Source organism: Terrapene carolina, unplaced genomic scaffold, assembly GCF_002925995.2.
Source record: "Terrapene carolina triunguis isolate 2854851 unplaced genomic scaffold, T_m_triunguis-2.0 Scaffold629, whole genome shotgun sequence".
NCBI lineage: Eukaryota > Metazoa > Chordata > Testudines > Emydidae > Terrapene > Terrapene triunguis.
The window spans coordinates 15,944,164-15,954,556 of record NW_020664980.1 but is presented as its reverse complement, the minus strand read 5'-3'; the positions used below and the strand labels follow the sequence as shown (position 1 = coordinate 15,954,556).

The following is a 10,393-nucleotide window of genomic DNA, read 5'->3' as shown; positions in this document are numbered from 1 at the left end:
TGTTCAGCATCATCACACCATTACCCCGCGCGCTGCCCCGCAGGAGGGGCCCTGCTCAGCCCCGTAGCCCAGCGCAGGGTGCTGGCTGCGCCCCGGGGATCTGCGGGCAGGGCCTTGGGGCCATTCGGAGCAGGGGGTTCGCCTGCCCAAAGCGAGCCCCCTCGGAGCCCCCCAGGGGCAGGAAGTGTGTGTGTGGGGGGGGGGGGGGGGGAGGGCTCGTTTGGAAATGCCCGGCTTTAGGGCCAGGTGCTAGATCCATGTAGGTCCTTGCTCGGGCAGCGTTCCCACTAATCGCACCCACTCGGTGCGAGCCCAGGCGGACTAAGCCCCGCAGGCCTGGGCCCACAGGGAGCTGGGTCTCGGGAGGCTCCCACCCCCAGGCCGGCTCTCGCTGCCCAGCGCACACGGCGGTTCCTTGGCCTCCCCGATTTCAGCCTCCCCACCATCCTACCAAGGCTCGGCCCCCAAACCAGGGGCGGACCGAGCTTAAGAGAGCCCAGAAGTTGTGCCCTGCCCTAAGAGAGGGGCTGTGTGGGGCCCGGTTCGATGCCCACTGTCCCACCCTGCGCGTTCAGGGGCCTGGGCTTTAGGGAACCTACCGAGTCCAGCACGTCCCATTACTGCCAGCGGCGAAGCGCTCCTCCAGGAGCGGGACCCGGACACACATCTGGGGGGGGGGGACACCTCTCCCTTGTCCAGCTCTGCTGCCGGGAAACACGCCAACCTGCCGGGCCTCGCCGCCTGGATTCACCCCCCATCGCTCCACCGTCTCCGACCCGCGGGGTCCCCCCAGGCTGGGCCAGAGACGGGGGAGGAAACCCGCCCTTGCCCCTTGGTGCTTCCAGCGACTGGCTTTCAAACGTTTCCCTGCCGAGCTATTCAGTCCGTTCCCAGCCCTCCCCGACCCGCTGCGGGAGAACCGGGCTGCATGACCCGTGTGTACGCGCGGGGGTAGATTTCCTTCGGACCGAGCCCCCCACGGGAAGCACAACCGGGCTTGGGAACGGGGACCCTCCTGTGGGGACGGGGGTTAGAACCACACACACCTTTTAAGCCCATTTAGCGCCCCAACCCCCGTTCCGAGCCTCGATTCAAGGCCACTTGCCCCGCAACTTTGTGTATTTTTTTGCATATTCGGCAATTTCCAAGGGCGCAGGATCAGCTGCAAAGCTGGGGTGCCGGGGGACGGGATTTGTCTGACCTGGTGGGGGGAGAAGCTGCGGTCACTCGCCCAACCGAGACTGGCACAATTGATCCCCGGGCCCATGTGGGGCCAGGCTGAAGAGAGGGAACAAAAGGAAAAGAATCAAACGGGGACCTAGCAAAGGCCAAGGCGGATCAGACTCCACTTCGCCGCGCCCCTAATTACAAATCCAAGCCATTCGGTGACCTGCTCAGAGAAGGGGAACTATTTGACAAGCAGGAGATCCGACTGCCAGCTCGACAAGTCTGATGGTTCAACGCATCAGAAACTCCAAGGAGGAAGCGCCTGGCTTTCCCCGCGGGCTGCATTTCTCTGGTCATTCAGAACTTTTGCGTTTACACTTGAACCTACACACACGAGTTCGACGCCGCTTTACCCTGGGGATCGCGGGGCGTTCTAAGCAACTCCCCTCGCTTTTCTTAAGCAACGCAAACCCTGGACAATGTGTGTCCTTAAAATAAAAACTCCAGGGGCAGATCTGCGTACCCCCAGCCCCGTTTGTGCCAGGACTGGTAGGGCTGGATACAAGTGGGCGCTCATCCCGGGCGGCGTAGCTACGGCTTTCTTACCACCCGGCCCATTGTGACTAGAATTATGAAACCTTTCGGAGACATCGCTCCCGGGTTGCCTTTTCTCCTCTAGTTCAGCAATTCTTTCCTCGCCAGAAAACAACCCCCGGGAAGCGGGTTTCTTGGCGGGGCTGCCGGGGGAGCGCAGTCGCTCTGTCTGATTTCCAGGATGGTCTTTTATTGCTCCGAGTCCGTGTTTGACACAGACCCCGCTTTACTGGCGGGAGCAAACAGCAAGGTGTGATAAAAGTACTGCGCAAATAAACTCAGCCTGGCAAAGCAAACAGCTCGGGGGCACTTCTCCCTCCTCCCCCCTTCTGCCACGGACCCTCCCCTTTCCATTGGCTCTGGGGAAAGTTTGACATCAAAGCCCCCTTCCCTATATAAAGGCAGAGCTGGGAGGCTGCAGAAGGGTTAAAAAACCACCCCCCTTCCCACACATACACACCCCTTTCCCCCGCCAGCAGAGCTGGGTGCCGAGGACAAACGTCCCAGCAGAGAATTTGCTAAGGAGCCGTTCCAGGGCCTGGCTTCCCCGGCCTGGAGGAGCATCTGAGCTGCGGAGAGTCGCCCAGGCTCGAGGGAGAGCAGGCAGGAGGCTGCCCCGTCCGGCCCAGGGGGTGTTGGAGCAAGGGATGGCTCAGGCTGCCTAGGCGAGCCCAGGGCAGGGTAGATCTCTCCAGCCGGGCTCTTTCTCCGGGACCGCTCCGCGCCTCGGGCAGACCATGAACCTGGTGGGGAGTTACCAGCACCATCTGCTCCACGAGCCCTTCCTCTTCAGCCCGGCCTCCAGGTGCCACCCGGAGCGCTCCTACTTCCAGAGCTGGGTGCTCAACCCGGCCGAGGTGTCCCCCGAGCTCTCCGGGCAGCCCTCCCGCTACCCCAGCGCCGAGTTCGGGGCTCCGGGGCCCGGCCACGGGCCCAGCCGGCTGGAGGCGCTGAGCAGCCGGCTGGGCCGGCGGAAAGGCGTGGGCCCCAAGAAGGAGCGCCGGAGGACCGAGAGCATCAACAGCGCCTTCGCCGAGCTGCGGGAGTGCATCCCCAACGTGCCGGCCGACACCAAGCTCTCCAAGATCAAGACCCTGCGCCTGGCCACCAGCTACATCGCCTACCTGATGGAGGTGCTGGCCAAGGACAGCCAGGCCGGGGAGACCGAGGGCTTCAAGGCCGAGCTCAAGAAAACGGACAGCCGGGAGAGCAAGCGGAAAAGGGAGCCGGTAAGGCCGAGGGGGGAGCCGGTTGACGAGGGGCAGCGCGGGCTAAGGCGAGCCGTTGCTCTGGGCTCCCTAGGGCCGTGCCCAGAAAGGTGCCCAGGTCAGTGGGATGCCCCGGTGCATGGGAGGCGTTTACCGCCTCGGCCGCTCTCCCGCATGGGACCTCAGCTACCCTGCACGGGGGGCTGGTTCCACCCCTGTGCCCGGCCCGTGGGTTAGCGGGCAGCGAGCTTTCTGCTGGCCGGCGAGCCCCGCGCTTTGCGAGCTCGCCCGGCAGAGGCAGCTCCGGCGAAGGTCCAGGGGGGTGGTACGTAGCGTGATTTCCCGCGGCTCTACGCCCGGCCACACCGAGGGCAGCAGATAAATGCTCCCGCTGGTGATGCGCGCAACGCCGCAGCGCAGGTTGCAAGAATATTGCTCTGCTGCACGGGATATTAGATTGCAGCGCGGATGCGGCTAGGCGCCATAGACACGCTGCGCTGGGGTTTTATTCCGCTGACTGGAGCCCGGGTTTATCTTCGCCAGAGCCCAGGGCAGGGGGCTCCGTATTCCGATTCCCCCCTGCGGTCTAAACGGTCCCTGTTTAATCCCCCATCGCGTGGAGCTGCTTCAACAGTTCGCACCTTTCTTAAGGGGGAGGCGGGAAGCTTTTAAACATTGCAAATGGGAAATCCCCCCTCCCCACCCCCCAGCTGCCAGGCCTGGCTCCAGTTCGGGCTAGTTGGAAAAGTGGGGGAGCGCCTGGATGCGATGGGCAGCCCCAGCCTCCCTGCCGGGCTTCCAGGGACAGTCAGACTCGGGCCCTTCCTTCGCGGCAATGTTTTTACGAGTCTTTTTTTTTTCTGGACGCTGCAAACAAAAACCCCGCCGGTGGTGGGAATCCGAACCCCACTGGGACACCCGAGCTTCGCCCCAGCCCATTTCCTACCTAGCGAGGGAGAGGGAGCGCGGGACACAGTCTGCCCCCGTTACAGCCCCACTGAGCGGGGCCGTGACACGGGCCAGACTGTAACCCCGGTCATGTTCTAAACACAGGTCGATAAACGCGTCCACACAGCGAATCCCAGCCTTGGCGCTGCTACTCCCGTTACAAACCCGATTTGGGGGAACCGCCGCCTCCTGCCACGTTTTCTTTAACCCCCAAATCAAGGGCTTGTTTGCTTACATTTCTCAACAGGCGCGCTGCGCTCTAGTCCTGATTTTGAAACGAAAGCGCCAGCCCAGGCGACCCCGGTGCTGATCCGCCGCTCACCCAAACCCCGAGAACGTCTCCGGGCTCGGGGTGTGTCAATAATCGAATCCAAAGAAAATTCGCGGATCGATTAAAACACAAATACGCCTTGATCCCCGCCTCGTTGGCATGATTATTCCCAACGCGCCTCGCTGGTGGGAAAGGGCCGCATTTTGGAGGAAAAGACCAAAACTAGCCTCGCTTTTAAAAAGGAGCTTGTCTTTTACCGTGGCCGAGGAAATCATTTCCTCACCAAACAAAACCCGGAGCACCCTCCCGGTTGCGGGAGCTTAATATTTTTCAAGCGCAACTCCTCGTTTCCCTCTCATTCAAAGGAACAGAACCGCCTTGGCGCTTAAAGCGAATAGTGTGTAATTGACTAGAGCCCCGTTGTATTTACCAACAGGAGCGTGGACTTACAATAACGCCGCGTTCACTGTTTAGAAAAGCACGGCGAATAAAGGCAAATTTATGGCCCTGCCCCGATCTCTAACATTTATAAACAGTAACACAATATACCATCTTTTTAACAGCACTCGCCTGAAATATACAAGCAGTGGTATACAGTAGAACGCAGCCGCTTTGATGTGTTTTTCTTATTAAAATCCTTGCTCGTAAATATTTGGTCTCTCCCCCCCCCCTTCATCTTTTAAATTTATATTTATTTTTGTTAAGCACTTACCCGTGTTTCCTTTTGTGTTTCCCCCCCCCCTTTGGCTTTGTGTTTTTCTGCAGCAGCCTGAAGTCTACTCGCATTCCCTAGGCCATGGAGAGAAAAAGCTTAAAGGAAGGACTGGTTGGCCTCAGCAGGTCTGGGCTCTGGAGTTAAATCAGTGAGAAGAGAGACACAAATCAAAGACCGAACTCATTTTTAAAACCGATCCAGAAGATTTTTCCCCCCCTGAGCGCTCGTCAGGCTGGGAGTGTAACCAATCGCTCTTATCATGTGCAATGTTTAAGAAGGAAAAAGGGTTGGAGATGGGGAGAAATCCAGGAGGGGGGGAGAATATGAAGAACTGGGCAGGAGGAAAAGAACTCGTGAGAAACAGGGTGACTCTAGTGTAAACGAAACACGCTCTGCTTGTTCTAAATGCTCCGGAATTGGAATCGCTTCCCTACCTTATTTTTCCAGCGGCCTTAATTTTCTCCTTGCTGAAGGCATCCCCTGGTCTCTGTCTCCTTTCGCCATAAAAATGAAACGGATGCAATATGGACTCTCAGCAGAAACACAAATAAGAGCGGTAGGCAGGATCCGTTTCTGCCTGGGCAGTCTGGGGCGGATTCTGATCCTGGTGGACATGCAGAGGCAGTAATATCGGGAGGTTGCCCTGTGAGGTGAGTGAATGCAGGATCGGGACCTAATGCAGAGAGAGCTGCTTGAATCGAATGAGCCCTCAACTAATTTTTTTTTTGTAACCTTTCAGTTCATTTATTTTGTAACCAGTGTTTGGCTGGCTCCCGCCCTTCCGCCCAACAGTCTGAGGGAAACACCTTGTTCTTATTTTTGTAAATACAACCCCCACGTTGTTGAAATGTGTTGATGTATTTAAACTACCTAACGCATTTGGGAAGTTTCCTGTGCCGGGTTTTCTACCTCAAATTTGTATGACCACTTGCCGAGAAAACAGGTTCGCCAAGCCAACTATTTATGTGGATTTAAAAAAAAAATAAATAAAAGTTTTATTAAAACGGATTTTCCCCTTTTCGGCCAGACCGCGGTGCCCCCAGGGCTGGCCCAGCAGCCCGCAGTCAGATGCTTTGCTGCGGATGAAACGGACAAGGACGGAGGCGTTCTCTGAACGGCTAAAACAGGGTGTTTCTTTTAAAAACGGATTTATATAAAATACTAAAAGCAGCAGGAAAATTAGCATTGATCAATTGACCCCTTTCGGATTGTAACATAGATCTGATAGTGCACTAGGTGTGTGTATAGAACAGATCAGATCTGGGTTCGGTATAGATGTAGAGAAAGCCACATGTAGACACTGCTGATAATATTAGAGCTATGTATAATACTGTGGGCTCTAGAGATAATTAAATCGACATATCTAGATTATTATATGCATATATAGCATAAAACCTATACAAGGATGTTACTAGCAGGGGGCTGGAACAATTTATATAGTGGAGGTGCTGAGAGCCATTGAACCAAACTCTAAACCCTGTAGATGATGGAAACCACTTCAAGCTAAAGGGTGCTGCTACACCCCCAGCACCCCTGCCTATTATTCTCTTTATATTGCAGGGGTACCTGGAAGCATCACTTAGTTTGTGGCTTTGGTGTACTAAGCCCTGTACTGATATCTTTCTTGTATCCAAATAGATATCAACAGAGAGGAGAGCTAGAGCTGTATCGATCGAGATACAGTGTATTAGATAGTGGATGTCCCTCCCACGTACCTACAGTATATATTCCTTTAGAAATATATAGTTACTATATATATTGACAGCAGATTAATAGATTTAAGGCCAGAAGTGTCCATTATGGCCATCTAGTCTGGCCTCCTGCATAACAGAGGCCTAAGCATTGCACCCAAAGATATATGTGTATTTTTATTACATTTATGTGTGTATTTTTATTATATAGGTATCTAAATATTCATACAAAATACAGACATTATATTACCAATATATCTAGATCTATATCTAGAAGTAATATTTATTGTATGGTCACATCTTATATTGATTTGAATATACATATACACTCATATAGCCAGCACACACATTGTGCAGCGTACAGAAGTGTGTGGATGTGCAGCATCTCTCCGTGTATGTATAGTCATCTGCACACACAGATAATTACTGGGGGGAAACAAGGGACTTTTCAGAGTCTGAAGGGTTAATCCCCTGTGTTTTATAGGGGTGGAAACTCCATTAGTGTTAATGTGGCAAGTCAAAGGAAACCTTTTTGCGGATTTCAAACGAAACATGGACAAAACCAAATCACTGGCCCCTCCGACTTGTGCAGGGGGATAAATAACCTTCTTTCAGCAAAGCCAAGAGAAGCGAGATCAAAAAGCCGGGCACATTTTAATGAGGAAAAACACCTCTGTAATAACGACTGCGCTGGGACCACAGAGCGCCGGCAGTGTGTGACCCGAAGGGCCGGGCGGCCGTCTGCAAAGGCTGCTGGGACTCTCCACAAAGCCTCTGCTAACGACAAGCACTGAGAAACACCACGAGCAGACGGCTCCTGGCGCCCACTCCGCTGCCTAGACCCGGCAGCATGGGGATGCAGTCCTACATGTCCCTTCCCCCAGGCAACCGGCCTTTCCCCTTGAATCAGGGCCCTGTGCAGTTACCACACAACCCCCAGAATATTGTGTAATTAGAGGCCGTATCCCTCTCTCATGACACCAGCTTGACCCTACGTAACCTCATTGGTTCCCATGCAGTTATTCCTGATTTACACCACCGTCAGTAAGAGATGGATCAGGCCCCGCCCCGAGTTTGAGACGATCAAAGCATCAAAAGCTCAAGCATTTTGCCTGGGCGTTTTACCCGTTATTTATTTGCTTATTTAGTGGGCTGCCAACCCAAGGGCCTCTGCCCTTTGTGGGAGCTAGCCAGGCCCCTTCCACCCCCCTCCCCCCACAGTGCACAGGGGGAATGGGGAACATGACAGAGAAAGATGCTGAGCTCCTCCTTGGAAGGAAAGAGCTGCCTGTGTGCCTTTGTTCATCTCTCTGGAGATCCTGCATCCCTACCAGAGAAACCCAGCTCCTTCAAGCCATGCCGGGGGTGGGGAGAAACCCATGGGACCCAGGGTGAGGGCTGCCCTGATTTCGCCTCCTTGTGCATGAGGGCCACTTCTCTGCAGAATATGTGCAACCTGCCCCTTCCTGCCACACTCACCCAGGCAAAACTCCTGGGGAAGCCCAGGGGAGTCTGACCTGGGGAAGGACTGAAGGATTCGACCCTACAGTGATGGGGTTTCCTGAGCATGCTTGGGTCCCGATTCAGCTACATGTGCTTTTAGGCCCAATCCCCAACCAGCACAGCACTTAGGCACATGCTTAAGTCCCACTGATAGACTTTAATGGGACTGAGGTGTGTGCTTAAAGTCAGGCCCATGCTTAAGTGCTGTGCTGAACCAGGGAGGACGGTCAAACTGGGGTGTTAACCCCGAGTGTCCTGCCTCTCTTGCTCAGGTGAGAAGTCTTATGGGGGATGACAACACAGCAAAGAAAACCCCATGGCAGCAACTCTCAGAGCCCAGGTCAACTGGCTCAGGCTCCCGCTACAGGGCTAGAAAGAGCCATGTAGCCGTTTGCCTCGCTGGGTCTCAGAGCCCAGGCTCCAGCCCCAGCCCGAACGTCTGCATGGCTATTTTTAGCCCAGTGGCGCGAGCCCAAGTCACTCGGAGACTCGCTGCCGCAGGGTTTTTTGGCTCTGCAGATGTCCCGTTAGCTCACTGGCTTCCACTCAAAGCCTGCACGGCCCCACAGTAAACACAGAAGTGAGATTCCTTATGGGATTTGGAAAAGAAGGAAGTTACCTCTCTGCTTCCACGCAGCACAGACACAACACGCTATTCTGATCCAGGAATCTCTGACGCTGGAGACTAGCTCTCCCCTTCCGTCGCTTCCCTATCTACCCAGAGGGTGAAATACAACCCTTTTCACAAGCTTAAACCCTGCTTGAGTCACAGATGCTTAGCAAGAGCGTGACGCTGGATTCCCCCCTCCCCCTTGTTTCACGTGCCCACGTTTGGTTATTGGAGGGTTGTTTCGGAGGCCTAGCTGCACACACAGGTTTGGGGCCCAATCCTGCATTCCCTGTGTACTCCAAAGTGCCATTCAAATCAATGTCAGCGTGGAGGGGCCTGTGGAAGACAGGACCGCACCCTTGTTATTGGAAGGCTGCTCATGACCAGGAACGCCAGGCCAGGCGCATTTTTGCTCTTGAGAGCTGAGCTGAAAGCAGCGTGCTTTCGATTTAAAACTAGGCCTGTGCTCTGGGGCGCCCACAGGCTATGCACAATGGGTTGTGAGAGTTCTTTGGGTGTTGTCCGTGGGAGCTGGCCTATTTCAAACGCAGTGTACATCAAACCCATGGACTTGGACACTAAAATGCCTTATGGAGGATTATCCCCACAGCTGCAGAACAGCGCCATTTACAAGTCAGTAATCAGGTCCATTTCCACTTCCTCCGGGGTGAGAGGGGGTAAGTAGTTCATAGATTTTTAAGGCCAGGAGGAAGCATTATGTCCATTGAATCTGACCTTCTGTGTAGCACAGAGCAGAGATCCCTGCGTCAAACTCAGCAGCCTGTGGTTGAACTAGAGCATAACAGGGAGCAGCCAGTTATACCAGTACTGATCCTCCAGGCAGAGAGGAGGGGATCACATGGCAGAGAATAGGGTGCCAGGCGGGGGGCACAGAGAGAGGGAGGGGCCAAGAGACATGGAGGTGGCAGGAGGAGGGTATGAGATGCAGGGGGCTGGGGAAGGGCACAGAAAGGGGTGCAGGGAAGGACAGTGTCTTTTATCCATATGAAAAAGTTTAAACACAAAATATTTTCAATATAACACTTGAAATGCTCAGTTTTCCACCAGGATAAAAGCCAAATCTCCCCCCCCCCCCGTGTATAACACCCCCGCCATTTCCCCTCCAATCCTCACGCCGTTCACACCCACCCACCTGAGTATAACTACTTCCATCATACCTCAGCCCCAGGGAGAACTACCCCCCGTTCCCCCTTTCCCCTCATCTGCTGGGTGTAACTACCCCCCTGCCCCTCACCTGCAGATATAACTGCTCCACCTTACACCACACCTCACCCACTTCACTCCTCCCAGTAGAACTGTCCCCCAGCCCCTCCACACCTCCTACAGACCTGCTAGAGTTTTTAGGAGGGAAGCCCCACTTTGGTGGGCCTCGTAAGATACCTGGCTGGGTTCTCTCCTGCAGACCTTGGACACCAGCCTGATTTAAAATGCTGGTGACTCAAGAAAAAAAAAAAAAAAAACAGGGAAATTCCAAAACACCTTCATTAGTAAAGAGCTTGGGTTGATACTGAGCTTCTATGGAGCTAAGATAACTCCCTAAAAACCCCTCCCACCACTCCAAAGAGTTAAAAGTCTGTAAATGAACAGCTATGGGATCTAGCCAGTTTGCCTCTGCCGTATAATCCCTCATGAACCAACAGCACCCCGTGATGCCCCTCCATGGCC

At 54.5% G+C, this 10,393-nt stretch overlaps 1 protein-coding gene across 1 annotated transcript; it reads left to right on the top strand.

Moving 5' to 3' along the window:
- The first annotated feature begins 2,498 nt into the window (after nucleotides 1–2,498).
- On the top strand, nucleotides 2,499–5,831 carry HAND1 (heart and neural crest derivatives expressed 1). The gene is made up of 2 exons (XM_024214227.2): nucleotides 2,499–2,990; nucleotides 4,954–5,831. The coding sequence occupies exons 1-2, from the start codon at nucleotides 2,499–2,501 to the stop codon at nucleotides 5,053–5,055; spliced, it is 594 nt and encodes a 197-aa protein (XP_024069995.1). The 3' UTR covers nucleotides 5,056–5,831.
- The last annotated feature ends 4,562 nt before the right edge of the window (nucleotides 5,832–10,393 follow it).